At 41.3% G+C, this 17550-nt stretch overlaps 2 protein-coding genes across 2 annotated transcripts in view; both read right to left on the bottom strand.

Annotated features, from left to right (window-relative positions):
- The window catches only part of cracr2ab (calcium release activated channel regulator 2Ab), a 30391-nt gene that overhangs the window by 3603 nt on the left and 9238 nt on the right, over positions 1-17550 (bottom strand). The window contains exons 6-17 of the mRNA XM_079653949.1: positions 16872-16962; positions 16566-16661; positions 15584-15771; positions 14696-14767; positions 14480-14528; positions 14284-14366; positions 13086-13725; positions 11980-12118; positions 10984-11065; positions 10144-10258; positions 9098-9199; positions 8940-9016 (exon numbers count right to left, since the gene is read on the bottom strand). Of these exons, the coding sequence (XP_079510075.1) occupies positions 8940-9016; positions 9098-9199; positions 10144-10258; positions 10984-11065; positions 11980-12118; positions 13086-13725; positions 14284-14366; positions 14480-14528; positions 14696-14767; positions 15584-15771; positions 16566-16661; positions 16872-16962 (1734 nt within the window). The remainder of the gene's footprint in view (positions 1-8939; positions 9017-9097; positions 9200-10143; positions 10259-10983; positions 11066-11979; positions 12119-13085; positions 13726-14283; positions 14367-14479; positions 14529-14695; positions 14768-15583; positions 15772-16565; positions 16662-16871; positions 16963-17550) is intronic.
- LOC307021636 (putative nuclease HARBI1) lies at positions 2451-5020 on the bottom strand. Its single transcript, XM_079653950.1, has one exon. The coding sequence runs from the start codon at positions 3793-3795 to the stop codon at positions 2758-2760; it is 1038 nt and encodes a 345-aa protein (XP_079510076.1). The 5' UTR covers positions 3796-5020; the 3' UTR covers positions 2451-2757.

Below are 17550 nucleotides of genomic sequence, written 5' to 3'. Positions count from 1 at the left end.
GGTTCTGGAGGATGGGAGTGATGTGGTCTCGGGAGCGGGTGTGGGTGAGGAGGAGTTTATTGGAGTTTATTGAGGAGGTTGGATGGTATGCCATGGATGCTATTGCAGTAGTCGAGTCGTGAAGTGATGAATGCATGAATCAGGGTTTCAGCAGCAGAGGAGGAGAGTGATGGGCGGAGACGGGCTATGTTTTTGAGGTGGAAAAAGGCGGTCCTGGTGATGTGATTTATGTGGTGGTTGAATTTGAGCTGACTGTCGAAAATGACTCAGAGGTTGCGGATGTGAGGGGAGATAGAGTGTGGCTGTCAATGGTGAAGTTGAAATTATAGATGTCTTTGATACGGGATGGGGGGCCGATGATGATGATGTCTGATTTGGCACTGTTGGAGATAGTTTGTTTGCATCCATGCTTTTATTTCTGAGAGACAGTTGGTGGGAGTGGAGTGTGTTGTGGGGGTGATGGTTTTTGTTGAGATATAAAGTTGGATGTCATCGGCTTAGCAGTGAAATTGAAGGTTGTGGCGACAAATTATTTTGCCAAGGGGGAGCATGTAAAGGATGAAGAGGAGGGGGCCAAGTACCGAACCCTGGGGGACGCCTTGGGACAGAGGAGCAGTAGAGGAGGTGCAGTTGTTGATGTTGATAAACTGATGTCTGTCGGTGAGGTAGGATTTCAGCCAGGAGAGTGCAGTGTCAGTGATGTTGAGTGATGATTCGAGGAGGGACAGCAGGATGGTGATGTTGATGGTGTTGAATGCTGCGGTGAGGTCGATGAGGATGAGGATGTTCAGGTTGCCGGAGTCAGAGGAGAGGAGGAGGTCGTTTGTGATTTTCAGAAGAGCTGTTTCTGTGCTGTGTTTTGATCGGAAACCGGATTGAAATGGCTCAAAGAGGTCATTGGAGCGGAGGTGAGATTTTAGTTGTGAGGCAATGACACGTTCAAGTGTTTTTTGCAGAAAGGGGAGATTTGAGACGGGCCGGAAGTTGGACATGATGTCAGATGTGAGTCCAGGTCTTTTGAGAATGGGTGTGACAGCAGCCAGTTTGAGAGAGTGGCGAACTGATCCAGATCTGAGGGAGTTAATGATGGTGGCGATGAGCTGGGAGATGGCAGGGAGGCTCTCTTTAACAAATTTGGAGGGCATTGGGTCAAGTGTGCAGGTGGAGTTAATTCCAGTCATGAAGCGGGACAGTTGCATGGGGGTCACAGGGGAGAAGTGGGACAGGGGCTGTGAGGTGAAGGAGGGGGAGCCAGGAGGGGAGGTGGGGGGTGCTGATGAGGGTGTCAGATTGCTGTAAATGTTGCTGATTTTGGTTTGGAAAAACGAAAGGAAGGAGTTGCACTGTTCGGTGGTGAAGGACGAGGTGGCGTTGTCACAGGGTTTGAGAAGTTTGCTGATGGTGGAGAACAGACGCTTGGGGTTGCTGGAGCCAGACTGAATGAGTTGTGAGTAGTAATTAGACCGGGCTGCTTTGAGTGCATTACTGTACTGCTGGAGATAGTCTTTGTAGATTTGAAGATGGACTGTTAGTGTGGTTTTCTTGTGTTGGCGTTCAAGTTGACGTTTCCTTGATTTCATTTGGCGGAGTTCGGGGGTATACCAGGGGGCGGAGTGTATGAAAGAGACATTTTTAGTTTTTGTGGAGGCCAGTTCATAGAGACAGAAGGAGAGGGTGCTGCTGTTATAATAGTCCACAAGTTCAGATGGGTTTTCAGAAAGTGGGGGGGGGGGGGGAGACAGACATCTTGCAGGTAATGGAGGCAGTGATTGCTGAAGGTGAGATGGATTTGAGGTTTCTGTAGGTTATTTTGCATTTTTGCTTTTGGGCGGGGATGGGGATGTTGATGTCCATGAGGATGGCCAGGGCCCAGGAGTTCAAAACTTTTAATCTCAATCAGATCCGATCAGATTTTGAAATCCCATTTTTTGTGATCCAGGATCAGACAAGTCGGCCAAATGTTGTCCCTGGAGTTCAAAGCAATTCAGGATAGGATCACCCTGATCCAGATTACGATTTTTCAAGATGACTAGATCCTGAATATCAGTGCTTTAATCCTACCGATCGACATCTAGTGGATATGAAAAATAATACAAGGAAGACAAGAGACCACATTGCAGGGACATCTATAATGTCTAATTATATTTTTTATTATATATCCAGTTTTTTGGGATCAAACTGATCCCAATCCTGTGTTGTTGGTTTGAACTACCCGTTTTGAAGATTTGATCCAGATTAAAGCTTTGATTGGATTTTCTGATCTGATCGGATATCAAAGTCATCCTAATCCTGTTTTTTGGTTTGGAACTCCTCAAAATCCAGATTTGGATTTTGGGGAGTTCAAAAACAAAAAACAGGATTAGGATCACTAGTTCAAACCAACAACACAGGATTGGGATCAGTTTGATGCCAAAAAACTGGATTATCCTGATCCCACCAGAGGGGTGGATTTCCAGTGGATTACCAGAGCAAAATGTACTGTACAATTTATTTTAAAATATGTTTCAATTTAAATAAGATGGCAACGTTTGTTAACTGAAATAATACACACTTTTTAGCCTTCATGGGAAATACATTTTATTTTTTCCATTTTTACTCACGTTTGTGGTGGCCTATTTTGTTTTCAACCAAATGTTGATGACATAAATGTTTATGCTCATAAAAGTATCACAGCAAAGATTGTCAATCACAAATGTAATTTAGATTAAAGTAAAAATATCTTCAGCAAAAAAAAAGTCCATCATCTGTCATCACCTTTCAAAAGTAATTGCGAACAATAGCATCTCGCATTGCACCACCACTCAGTCTGTCATTTAGAGGGAAATCCATAGGTGGGCCTAGATCATCAGCAGGTGCGAGGGGCTCTGGCGGATCATCGATGTCAGAGAGGGCGACTCTGCGATGGACAGCGATATTGTGTAGCACAATACAAACTAGTGTTATGCAGCATGCTCGTTGGGGTTCCACTCTCAGATAGTTCAGGCATGCAAAACGCCTCTTCAGTACTCCATTCAAGCGCTCAATGGCACACCTTGTTCTTCCATGGGCGTTGTTGTAGCACATCTGTGAGGGAGTGTTGGGCGTGGGAAAAGGTGTCATCACCCATGGTAGGAGTGAGTAAGCACTGTCGGCTAATATAACTCTATCCGGCCTGTTGGTTTGAAATTCAGTTAACAACCGGCTCTCTCTGAAGATTCGTGCATCATGGACTGACCCAGGCCATCTCACAACACAGTTGGTGATGGCAAGGTCAGCATCTCCCACAAGTTGCACATTGATGCTGTGCCTCCCTTTCCTGTTGACATATTCCCACTCCCTCTGAGGAGGTGCTTGAATATGTACATGGGTGCAGTCGTTCACCCCAATGGTGTTGGGCATGTCTCCCAGAAGAAAAAATAGCTGCTTCACTTTGGCAATCTGGCCATCATTGCGAAAAGTCACAAAGTGATCCAGCAGGCGAGCCAGTGCATCAGACACAGCTGTCACCACTTCACCCACTGTTGTCCTGTGGACTCCCATGCTGTCAGCTATGACCTGATAGAATGTTCCACATGCGTAAAAGCGCAGGGCAATGAGGACCTGTTCCTCTACCGTCAGACCATGACTCCGCAAGGTTCTGCACTGCAGTTGTGGCCTGACCAGATCAGCAATGTAGTTGATGTCATCAAGTCCAAATCGAAAATGATTGTACAGTTCTTCTGTTGTGTACTGTTGGAGAGGTTTGGGGCGCTCGGTGTGGACCCTTTGGCGGTAACTTCTCCTTCCAGCATGGAAGATGTGAACAATCCCTGCCATGACTGTGTTCTGACTGTTATTTCAGTCAGTAGGCCTACATCAGGCTCTGAAATTGCAAATACACACCTGGAATGCATTTCCAGATTGGTTAGGGCCTGTGGTTAATTATGTAATTAATAGCAAGGCCAGACCTATAAAACTAATTGCTGACCTGACCAAAGCATTGAGTTGGAAAGATGGACAAAAAGGGGCCTAATTTTACCTCTGCTGAGACCCATGCACTGCTGCAGAGTGTAAGACACAATTATGATTCCATAGTTGGTAGCTTTAAAAGAGAGGGTGGAGCGACTAAAGTGAAGAGCGGAATATGGATGGAGCTGACAGACAATGTGAATGCCACAGAATCTGGACACAAGAGGACGGTGGACCAAGTGAGGTTGAGGTGGAAGAATTTGAAGCAGCAAGCTACCAAAGACCACAGCCAGGCTAAAAAACCACAGAAGGGTAACAAAGCCTATAAAAGGGGACAATACACGGATGTGGTACTGGATATCATTGGTGGTCAGCAGTCACAATCTTTACAGGGAATACCAAACGTTTTACTGGATGGTGAGTCGCAGGTATGTGTGATTTTATCCTTGTCCCTATTGAACTACAATTATTATCTTGTATAATAGCTATTTTCATAGTACTACAATGGCTATATTTCTTATATAGCATCCTAGTACTACAATTTTCCAGGAGCTTGCATGCTTGTGATCATCTTATTTAGGGGTATAAAGTATATTGATGAACTTTCATTTCAGGTCGTCAATGCACCTGATGTGACACACGAAGACGAGGTCCTCCTGACCCATGTGGATGCCGCAGCTGGATCTTCAGCCAGGCCTGATGATGACATCCTGCAAGAGCCACCTCGAAAGAGAAAATTCAAGCGGACCAGACAACCAGAGCAGAGGGATGATGCCTATGAGACACTGCTGAGCCGTGAAACGGAGAGGGCAGAGATTCAGATCCGTCTGGCCCAAGAACAACTACAGCTGTGCCGGCTTCAGCAAACTGAAACCTCACTGAGAATTCAGCTCCTCAAAGCACGCCTGGATGATCCAGCTGCCTTTGAATGAAAGTTTTATTGTTGTTACCCTAGTGGGAGTTTTTCTTAAAAGTACAATTTCATTATGATTTGATGTCCTTTATGTATTTAAAAATATAATTAAACATTATAGATGTCTCTGCAATGTGTTCTCTTGTCTTCCTTGTATTATTTTTCATGTCCACTAGATGGCGATCGGTAGGATTAAAGCACTGATATTCAGGATCTAGTCATCTTGAAAAATAGTAATCTGGATCAGGCTGATCCTATCCTGAATTGCTTTGAACTCCGGGGACAAAATTTGGCCGACTTGTCTGATCCTGGATCACAAAAAATGGGATTTCAAAATCTGATCGGATCTGATTAAGATTAAAAGTTTTGAACTCCTGGGCCCAGGTGATAAGAGACGTGGAGATTGAAGCTGGACAGAGGATGGATGGTGAGACCAGTGGAGCAGACCAAGTCCAGGATGTGACCACGGCTGTGTGTTGGGAAGTTGATGTGTTGAGAGAAGTTGCAGCAGTGAAGGGTTTCTTTAAATTCAGAGGCATATTTGCATGTCGGGTCGTCAACATGAATGTTAAAATCACCTAAGAGGAGAACAGATGGGGATATGGCAGAAAGCTGAGTGAGAATGTCAGAGAGAAAGAAGAGAAAGGAGAGGTTTGGCTTCGGGGGACGGCAGATGATGGCTGTGACCAGGGGAGTGGGACCAGAGAGTTTAAAGATCAGGGGCCGTATTCACAAAGGATCTTAGGGCTAAAAGTAGCTCCTAACTGGCTAATTTAGGAGAAACTCCTAAACATAATGGGCGTGTCAGTCTTAAATTTAGGACTCCTAATTTTATTCACTAAGAGCAATTCACAAAGTATTTTAGGCCTAAAAGTAGCACCTACATTTAGGAGAGCTTAAAAGTCCTCGAGAGGACTCCTAACTCAGTAAAACCTATTCACAAAGAATCTGAAAAAGGCTACGAGACGAAATGTTTTGGAGACAATGGAAGACTGTGAATTGATCAAGAGATATAGGCTAAATCGTGAGGGTATCAAACTTGTTGTGGAATTAGTGCGGGATGCAATAACATCCCCGACTAACAGGAATAACCCGATTAGTCCGGAAATAAAATGTTTGGCAACACTACGATATTTAGCAATGTGGGAAAATGTAACTTTGCAATGCCGACGATTTAGGAATTTCGCAACCATCAGTCAGCCGTGCCATAAACCAAACCATCAGCGCGCTCTCTAGACCACATATCATCCAACAGTTTATCCGGTTTCCTTTGGACAATCAACAACTATACAGGATCAAAGCCAACTTCATGGCAATTGCAGGTATGCCCCGGTGTGGTCGGTGCTATTGACGGGACGCACATCAGAAAAATAATTGCGCCATCAAAAGATGAGGACGTGTTTGTCAATAGAAAGAAAGTACATTACATCAACACGCAGTTTGTTTTCATTCATCATGATAGGGGGACTTGAACGGCGGTATGGGCTGTTATTGAAAATGTTTAAGTGCTGGAAATATGCTCATTGGATAATAGTTTGCAGGGTGCTTTTAATTGCCTCCTTGATTTAATGCAATTTACGTATTTTTACTGTTTGCTCTCTCTCTTTAACGTGCATATACAACGTCATTATCGTGGTCTGCACAAACTTGTCATCATGCGTGTATTCTGCTAACTGCACTGTCCATAACTATTTGATAGGAATACATTTCTAGCCTAGGCTATTTCCTTGTTTTTCGGTGATTTAGTGGGCTCGTTTGTGGGATGTTGCGGATGAGTTTCACCGAGACCGCCTACTCTGAACAACCAATCACCGTACTGACCACTTCTAAACTCATGCACGAGAATCGACGTAATCCATAGCAACGGCGCGTCACTCTTAGTTCACTCTTAGTGATTTATCCTTAGTATGAGTAGGTCTCAGCGGCTTTGTGAATAACTTTTAATAAAAAACTCCTACGTAAAATGTTTTAGCGCGAGTTAGGAGCACTCCTAGTGGTAAGATAAAATGCTTTGTGAATACGGCCCCAGGTGTTCAAATGAAGAAGCAACAGGGATGGGGATTATGGTAGCTTTTATTTCCTTTCTGATAATAGCAGCTATACCACAACCCCGCCCTTGTGGGCGAGGTTTGTCAATGTATGTGAATCCTGCTGGGGTGATTTGATTTAAAGAAAAATAGTCCAGGGGCTTTTGCCATGTTTCGATCAGATACAGAAAGTCCAGGTTATTGTCTTTAATGAATTCATTCAGAATGTGGCTTTTATTGTGGATGGAGCGTGTGTTGAACAGGGCTGCTCTGAGGTGACGTTGCATTGGGGGGGGTTGTGTGGACCGGGGGAGTGGAAGGAGATTGGTCAGATTCACGTGTTTTTTGTTGTAATGGCGTAGTGTGGGCGTGTGACAGGGCCGAATGGACGGGATGGAGTGTGGAGACGTGGAATGAAATAAAAACTACGGCCAGAGCCTCTGTGTGGAGGACGGCGTTTGCGGAGTATTTCATTATCTGCGAGGATGTCCATGCAGTCCGGAGGCAGGCGGTTATTAAAAGAGTGGAGATCTGACAGGGAGTAGAGCGGCGGCATGACCCCGTGAAGTGGCGCTAGCACGGAGCTAGCTAATGCTGGGGACCCGGGCAGCAGAGACCAGGAGCCGGATGACGGATGTTAGCTAGCTTGATAGCCACCGGCTGTAGGCGGCAGACAGAGACGATGTCAGCGGGGAAGCCGGCTGATCGCAGCGGGATGGGAAGACCCACACGAGCCGCGGAGTTAGGGTGGAGTTAGGATGGAGTTAGGGTGGAGTTGGGGTGGAGACAGAATCGTTAGCTCAGCAGACTTCAGGGAGCCGAGGAGCATCTAGGTAGCAGCCTGCTGGGTCCGATAATGCTAGCTAGCTAGCGGGCTAGGGACCGATGAGCAGGAAAGAGCCAGCAGGTAGGAGATGACAATACAAAGATCTGTGTCGATTCGATATAGAGAAGCTGCTATTTTTGCTGATGACTGACGTTTCAAAAGTAGAGGGACAGACAGGAGAGGTTCTAATCTGGACTAAAGAACAATATTTGGGGCGGAGGAGTGGCGAACAAACAACGACAGCATCTTCGGCGACCCGGGGAAAAAAAATATATATATATTATTAATTTTAATATAAATGTATTAATTAAATGTATTATGTCAACAGATTTCACATAACTATATTAGGTTAGTTGAAAGCAATAATATTAAGTTGAACCTAGATATTGTTTATTTAAACTTAATAGTATTGCTAACCTAATACAGTTATGTGGAATCTGTTGACATAATACATTTAATTCAACATTTCAGTTGTTTCAGAGTGTTTCCATTTAGTGCTACTTTATGCCTCAGCTCCACTTCATTTAAAAAGTGAAATTATATAATTTTACTCCACCACATGAATTTAAAGCTTGAACTACTTATAACAAAATGCATCTCTAAAAAAAAAGTAGAGGTGGATAATAGTAGACTCTCTTTAAGTCACAAAAGAGTCAAATTATTTAAATATTTTACTAAAAGTCAATCAGAACTTTGTTTGTCTTCAACAGTTAAATGCTACTTGATGTAACAATATTATCTAGAAATGTCACTTATATAAATATAATTATATATACACATAAAGGCAGTTTTTCTGTCCTATAATTACTTTCACTTTTTATACTTTAAATGATGCTTGCTGGTAATACTTTTGCAGTGGGAAGTAACTAAGTACATTCACTCAAGTACTGTACTTATGTAAACATATGAGGTAATTGTACTTTACTTGATTGTTTTCATGTAATGCTACATTATACTTCTACTCCACTACATTTATTAAACAGCTTCAGTTACTTCTAACAAAAAACATCTTTACAAATTAAACTAGTGGACTAACTCTTTAGGTCACAAAAAAAACCCATTATTTAAATATTTTACTCAAGTCATCAGAACTTTGTTTGTAAATTAAAAAAGTATTGCTGCAGCAATATTATCTAGAAATGTCAAGTATAATTAAATACACACATATTGGTACTTTTACTCAAGTAAAGCATCGGAGTACTTCTTCCACCTCTGGTGTATGAGTGATTCACAGTCTGCCTCTTACCTGGCCAGGTGCGTCAGGGACTCTGTCACGTTCTTAGAAGTGTACGCGCTGACCTCAAAGAACATCACCTTGTTTTCCTACGCGGGGATCAAAACAGAGAAATGGTTTTGAGTGAGCACGTAAACTAGAATGATCGACAAGCTTGGAAATAAACTCACGAAGGCCAGTTGCTCGGCTTCTTTGAAGGACACCTCCCTCTCTGCATCCATGTCCATCTTGTTGCCCAAAAGGAGGATGGGGATCCCTTCTTCTGCTGCCTCCTGAAAAAAGAGGAGTACAGTGATTTAGCACAGGAGACATCTTCAGAATCTTTCTTACATGTATGGATCGTACAATTGTTTAACTACTAGAGACACACGTCGAATAAGGAATAGTACAACCTGCAAATGATAAAAACACTTAAACCAGGGGTATCAAACTCATTTTAGCTCAGGGGCCACATACAGACACATTTGGACAATTAAATCATTGCATAATAACGACAACTCCAAATGCATCCCTTTGTTTATATTGAAAATGTTCACATTGAATGAACTATCGTTTTAAAAACATTATGAGCAACCTGACATTTCTTAAAAAGTTCAATTTCAGCAATTGAATGGCTCAGTTTATCATTTACACACGCGCATTACGACTTACAGATCACATTGTTTCGAAAAAAGGCAGACACATTTACTCACCGGTATCTGGAACTGGACAATATATACATTTACTTTAGGATCATAACAACTTGTCAAGATCTAGAAATTATTGTTATGTCTCATCAAATGTGTTAGTTTTGTTTATGTATTTTGTCTGTAATTTCCTGTTTTATTTTGTATTTACCTCTTGTCTTTCATTTCAGGCCCTGTTTCTTCCTCCCCCTGTGTGTTTTCCCGCCTTCATCAGTGTCTGCCCCGCCCCTCGTCTTGTTTGTTTCCCCGAATGGTCGTGCCAAGCCTCAGCTCAGAAAGGATCGCTTTTCACTCATGTCAGGTTTTGTTATTTTGTTGGCTTAAGTTTTTATTAAGTCCTCTTTTTGTTAGGCTAGTTTTTTCCTCCTTGTGAGCTTCTTTGTTATTTCCACCACCTACTCTGTTAAGGAATAGCATATTCAATTCAATAAAAACATTATTTCTACTCTTTGCAAGTGCACCCTTGACTTAAACACAACAGAATTAGGTAATATAAATCAAGCGTTACAGGGGACTGTCAAAGGTCAGACCTGGACATTGGTGAGCCAGGGTTTGACGGCCTTGAAGCTCTCCTGGACCGTCACGTCGAACATCACCACCACCCCGTCTGCCTTCCTGAAGAACTGCTTGGTGATGCTGCGGTACCTGGGCCAATCACAGGGCAGTCACCGCACAGATCCACTCAACACATGTATGACTATCTGAAGCTCCCTAAACACGACTACTGGACTGTATTGAAAGTACATCTTGAAAAGTGCAACAAAAGTGATTTCCTTCAATCAATAAAGCATTCTGCATAATAGTACACGAAAATCTAGTTTAAATGTTGCATATATTTCAACTCATATTTTAAATATATATACTAATTGTACACTGATATTTGTTGATTTGTACTTTACTAAGGAAAAACACACCTAAAGTTTATTCAAATATATTTCTTTCTTTAGGTTTACTATAAGTGAACATCAGTTTACATCATTTTAACCTGGGATTAAATAAATACTGCCATTATATGTCCAAAAACTGTCAGGACTTTATAAGTATTTATACTTTTATATAGTATTTGGGTGTGTAGCTACTAGTGAATTATAATAATTGAAATACCATATTGATTATGTTGTGAATTTGACTTTATTTCCTCTACAAACTTCAGGAAAAATGCAAGATATGTTTAAGCTGAACATATTCAAGTTTTTTTTCTCTATTACAACTGTCAGTATTAAGCAAGTTAATTGGTCTCTTTTTTTTTCTTTCTGAGAAACTGCAATAAGGGATCACAATAACAAAAATATAAAGAATATAAAAAAAAAGAAGAAAACATCCCATGGCTGCACTTGTTTCCTATCTCATAAATATAAGAATAAACTCACCTCTCCTGCCCTGCCGTGTCCCACAGCTGCATGGCCACCTGCATGTTGTCCAGGGTCAGGGTCTTCACACTGTAGTCAACCCCTGATCGAGACACAACAAACACCAGAAGGATGTCACACAAAGTCATCTGAGTAGAAGTTTAATACTGAACAGCTACACTTCTCTTAAGTATACTCAGAGGTGGGAAGTAACTAAGTACATTTACTCAAGTAGTGTAAGCACCATTTTGAGATACTTGTACTTTACTTGAGTATTTCCATTTTAAGCTATTCTTTTGTCTATTCCACTACAGTTCAGAGGGAAACGGTGTACTTTCACTCCACTACATGTATGTAATACCTTTAGTTACTTCACATATCTGGATTAATGATGTGAAATATAATCAAGTGTTGAATCAGACTTTAGTTCCACCTGGAGTAAATTCACAAGCTACCCTGCAGTATACAAAGTCATTCAAACTAGCTGCACCTTTACCAGCTTTGATAACACTTTAATGATCATTAATAATAAGACATATCATATATATAAATCTGAAATGGAGCAATCTGCACAATGACTACTTTTACTTTCGGTGATAATACTTTTACTTGTAACAGAGTATTCCTACAGTCTGGTACTTCTACTTTTACTTAAGTACTACAGTCTGAGTACTTCTCCCACCTCTGATTTAACTTAAATGTGTACATTTTTATTGTTTTTTGACAGAGCGAAAAACACAGAAATGGCCACTAGGGGGTCTGGAGAGTCGGGGTACTTACTCTTCCTCATTCCAGAGAAAATGGGAAGAAGGGGGGTTTGTGGAGGGCAAAGTGAAGATAACAAGGCTCAAGGGAGGATTTGGGAAAGATGAAAGCAAGAGGAAAGATTTATCACAAGTGACATAATCTGCAGTACAATGTGTGCCAGGCAGTGTGACTCTACAAGCCCCTTCATGTGATGCAGGTCAGAGGTCACCCCCCCCAAGAACAATATCATCACGATGCTTCTCTTCTCACCCACAGTTGCAGTGGTGGAGGGGCGGAAGCGGCCCTCACAGAAGGAGCGGAGCAGGGACGTCTTGCCAACACTAGAGTTCCCCACCAGGACCACTTTAAACAGGCGGTCCGGGACAAACAGGGGGGCTTCATGGGTATTCTGGAGCAGATAAAAGAGGCAGGGGCAGATACTCAGTGGTGAAGAGTAACTAAGTACATTTGCTGTCTTTTTATGTTCCTTTATACTTCTACTCCAATACATTTACTTGACAAAATTAGTTACTTTTGCAGGTTTTTAGTATTAATACAAAAATTAAATAAACTAAGATGTATTATAATGGAAGTACCTGGCAGTATAACAACTTATTAATGTTATCTCATCCTTTAACAGCTGCAAATTTAATATGATGGGCACATTAATGCATCACTAATTATAAACAAGCGACAACCAACTTTTTTTCCGGAAAATTAAAATGTCACTGTGTGCTGTGTGCATAAGATAAGATAAGAGGTACTTTATTGATCCACAATTGGGAATTTAAACAAAACAAGGCATTGCACATAAGTAGAATGTATGTGTGATAATTAAAGAGGGTTTCATCCTCCTATTCTATGTAATACTATTGTACTTTTACTTACTTTTTAAGTAATATTCTGAATGCAGGACTTTTACGGAGTATTTTTAGATTGTGGTACTATAACATTTACTTAAGTGAAGTAAAAGATCCGAGTACTCGTTCCACCCCTGCAGATACTAATGTTTTATCTGGTTCATTATCTCTGTGGTAATAACAGGGTTGCTGTTTTGTAATCAAATGTAATGCGTTTTAAGACCACAACGGAGAAAATGTCATATTGCCTCCACAGATGTTTCTGTCTCTAACTGAGCCTAATCGGTTCTGTTTCATGTACTTCTTTTATCCTGTTACTTTCTTTAGTACAGGTCACATAAGGAGAACCAATTAAAACATTACAGGAAAAAAAAAGAACTGGACTAACTGGACGAAGCCCAAAACCTACTACAAATCTAAAGACGAGCCAAAGTATGAGCTTAAATTCAAAAATAGCAACTTTAAGACATTTCAAGATGTTTAAAGGGGTAAAGTAGTAAAGTAAAGTGGACATACTTGCTGGGTCTCCTTCCCCACAGGCTGTCCTCTTGGAGACATTGGCGTCTTTTTGGCGAGGGTAAAGCGGGATTTCCTCACTGATGCTACTACTGACACAGGATTTGAGGAGAGGTCTTCTCCTATGACAACACTAGTTTCAATGTCACTCTGAGGTTCCTCATCCTCATCCTCCTCGTCCTCTTCCTCACTGAGCTGGTGCAGTAAAGGTTGAGGCCCCCCGAGGAGCAGGTGGGGCAGGTGGTCCTCCTCGATGGAGATGACCCTCCGGAGGGGCCACCCGTCCGGGGGGGCGTCCAAAGCCTCGTCCTCCATCCCCGTCTTCTTCTTGATGTCCACTCTCTTGGCTCTTTCCCTCTCTTTCCCCGTAACTCGCTTTGTGGCGGCCATCTTGCCGGGTGATTTTTTGGCCTTTGCCTTCACGTCGTGTGCTCTGGGTGGAGCGGGGTGGGCGTAACCGTTAGCTAAGCCAACGTTTTTCCTCCCTGCGGGGCGTTGAAATGTTGAGGTGCTTACAGCGGAAGGGGGGGTGGGGGTGTCGTCCTCGCTACAGGAGGAGGAAGCAACAAACACGATTTGAAGGAGCTCTATAGGCAAGGCCTCCAGAGACTGGTAGGACCCGTCCACAAACAGTGGGGCTCTTTAGAGAACAGAGGAGAAACAGAGGGTATGCTGGGTCAATATACGGAGGCCAAAGCACTCATGTTTCGGATTGTAGTCACAGAACAGTTACTTCAGATGATTGGGTACGGAATCCTCTGTTTTTCCTCTTTAGATTTAGGCACACACAGATAGATATACATACATTAACAATTTAGAAATTAGGTTAAAAAAAACAAAACATAAATTGTAATTAACTTATAAGATATAGCTTAAACATAATGGATACAACATTAATACTCATACGTACATTCATTGGCAGATCTTACCACCTGGTCATTATTAATGTTTTCTAATAATTTCCCCATCTTTCGTCAAAGATATGAACTTGGTTTCTGATTCTCATGGTGATTTTACTAGACTCTTCCATTGTGAGTTATTAAGTTATTATCTTTTTGCCATTTCCTTGTAATTTGTTTAATAATTGCCATTGTTATCGTCTTTTTTTTTATTCAAGAATTTCACATCCCACTGAGGCGGGAATTTCTTCTTTGTCCCAGATGATTAGTGTTAGAGTGTTGGAAGATAAATGAATCACCTTTTGGGCGGCTGGCTGCTGTCATCGAACATATTGTTGAGGCCCGCTCTCTGTTTCTGCTTCTTTCTGAGGGATGTTCGAGGCTTATTGAAACAAATGGGAAGTATCTTGGTGTTAGATGGGTATTTTATCCATCAGGCGTTGCCATGACATATGCTGCAGCAATGCAATGCAATTAGATGAAATGTATACTCACCACGCCTCGGCATATGTCTCGCTCATCTTTTAAATGTTTGTTCATCTCTCTATGAAGATTGAAAAGAGAAATTAATGAGAACAATTAAACCTGCTGTTCAAAAAGTATGCATGAAGAAGCATAAGCAGCACCTTTGTTCCTGCAAAACTTGCTTTAACCAAATGCAAAAAAGTTAAAGTAAAACCCAGATGTGTTCATGGGATGAAGTGATTATACCTGAGGAGGTCAAGCTGCTTCATGAGGCTCTGCTTCTCTCTCTGCAGTCCCTCAGTTACTCTGTACATTTCCCTGAAACAACAAAATAATGACAAACTTTATATGTTGTAGAAGTACATAGATACACATTTATAGACTTAGAAATAAGATGATCTAAAGAAACACTTTTTAAAGCACAATACATTTTCTGCCACTAGGGGGCTCAAAATCAAAACAATAACTAAAGACAGCATTTGGTAGCGTCGTGAAGTAGCGTGGGATCATGGGAGTTTTTATCTTTAGACCCATGTTTCCTCAATTTATTAATCTGATAAATTGAAACACTAAATAGAGCAGTTTTAAGTTAAGAATCAATGTCTCCTGTCCACGCTGCTAGCCATCCGCTAATGTTAGCTCTGCTTGTTTCTCTGATGACTGGTGACCTAAAATCCTTCATCTGGTTATGATGAAAACAACCAAGACCTAAATATCGGTTGTAAAAACGTGGCTTAAAACTGGTTATAAGGGCCATTTTTGACTTTACTAAGTTTCTAACTTATTTGTATTTTGTATTGTCTTTATTTAAATTTTTCGCAACTGCTTTAAATTCGCTTTAGAAAAAGTGCTAATTTTGCTACCTATTATTCTTTCTGTGTCTTTGTAAGTACCATTTAAAGCTAATTCTTCACACGTGTAAACCTAATTGGTAATAAAACCAATTCTGATTTAGATTTGATGACAGCTTCTGGCATTAAAAACCACAGAACTGACACAAGCTCCAAGGGGATAAGATGCCATTGCAGGTGACCAAACATTTGAAAACATAGGTCTAATGTGAAAATGCAACATATTAGACCTTTAAATGAATGTTAAAAACAATACTCAGTCATGTGTTGGAGGTGTACCCACATCTCCTTCTCCTGCTGCAGCTGGGCGCCCTGCTCTTGCAGCAGGCCCAGCTGATCCTGGGCCAGCCCCAGCTCCTGGCTGGTGTTCTCTAGCGCTCGGGACAGCTCGTCGTTGGTCATCTTCAGCTTGACGTTTTCCACGTGGCTCTCCTGCTTCTCGCTGTTCAGCTCTCGGCACTGGAGCTCTAACTGAGAGAGGGAGAGGGGAATGTTCACAGGAATGAAATGCACTAATGCCGGGTGAGAGTACTTAGAGAGTGTCTGCAGAGGAGAGGGAACCGTTTGGCGGCTCTTTAAATCCCTCCCTGCAGCACATGTTAGCTGGAGTCAAGGATTAATACCATTCAGTACACTGTAGCAAAACCACATACATTCTTACCTGTTTTATGTATTTTATTTCGTTTTATTTGTATTTCACATTCTATCATGTCTTTTATCATTTTTTTGTCATTTTAATTATCTCTCACACTGTCATCTATGTTTGTTAATCGGTAAAGCACAGAGACAAACGTGTTTGTGATATTGGGCTATATGAATAAACTTTTGATTTATGGAAAAATACATATTTCAAATTCCTTATTTTACAAAGTATCAGGAATATTGGCAGTAAATACACACTGCATCTTGCTCATTTGAAACTAAAAACATGTGCTGTATGTTTAATATTAATTTTAAACTTCTTCTCCAGAGGTTTTTCTTTTATATCATTATTTATTAACATTAACATATTTGTTTTCCTCTTTAAGAGAAAATGATAACATTTTTACATTAAATATATTTCATATTATATTTGATATATTCTATCTTTTCATGTTTTTAAGTTTGAAAGTATATGAAATATTTGAAAAAGCGTTTCGCAAGAATAGAATCCATCTTTTTTTCTCTTAATTATTTATATTGGACATAATTGGTCTGTTTAACGAGCCCTCTGAAGAGATGCTATCCTAATCTATCTTGACTCATGGGTTAAAACATGAACTCACCCTTTTCTGCTTCTGGAAAATATGTTCCAGCTCTTTCTCTTTTGAAGACAGCTGGTGCTCCAGGTCGACGCTGCGCAGCTGAAGACGCTCAGAGTCCTGCTCGACCAGAGGAAGAAAGGTTAAAGGTCATATGGTGATATGAGTAAAATACCCTTCACAAATAAACCATTCCGCAGTGTGAAGTCCAAGGAATCAAGTGAAGAAACAATAAAGAAAACACATTTTTGAGTGGAGTGGGACTTTAAATATCTGCTATTTTGTTCTATTGTTGCTAAAAGAGGTGTGTGTGTGTCTGAGCTCCTGTACCTTTAGTATCAGCCTGTCCTTCTCATTTTTTATCTGCGCCTCCATCTCTTCGTATAAATACCGGATCTCACTGTCATGTGTTGCAGACTTCCTGCACGGGGACAGTAAAGACATTACAATTATAAAATTGAATCAATGACATAATACAATATCTAGGAACAGAGCGCCATTGTTGTCTCAGGTTGGCTTACGTGTAAATACTCAACACAAACCTGCAGACACGCAGCAACTTAGGTTCATTTTCAAAAGAATACGGAGAGGTGTTTACTTCACTCTAACAGTTGCTAAGACCCAAACAACTAATTAGTCAAATCTAGAGGAATAACAAGCTGTTGTGCCAGGGGGAAAGTATGCAGGTTGTATAAATCACATATTCTTAGTACACTGCGGTTTGTAAATGTTGTATAATGCTTTCCAAAATGCTGCTGGTGAATCTATATATATATATAAAGAAAAATGTGCATCACTTTTAATTTCCTCTAATGCATAGTCTGAATGGATTTGTCCAGCAGCAGGAGGTGGGGGGACTTCAGAGCGGACCCCCAGATTACTGGTCATTTGACATGGATAAAAGGGTTGTACTTTGGAGAATTACAAGTCCAGGAAAATGTTGCATGCAGGCTGCAGGACCAACGTGGGGTAGGGACACACACACACACACACACACACACACACACAG

This window comes from Notothenia rossii (genome assembly GCF_949606895.1).
Source record: "Notothenia rossii genome assembly, chromosome: 10".
In the NCBI taxonomy this organism is placed as follows: Eukaryota; Metazoa; Chordata; class Actinopteri; order Perciformes; family Nototheniidae; genus Notothenia; species Notothenia rossii.
This window is presented reverse-complemented; position numbering and strand designations above follow the sequence as displayed.

What these genes read in the sequence shown, in the direction of transcription:
- LOC307021636 (XM_079653950.1), bottom strand. Translation starts at nt 3,795, where the DNA reads ATGGCAGGGATTGTTCACATCTTCCATGCTGGAAGGAGAAGTTACCGC.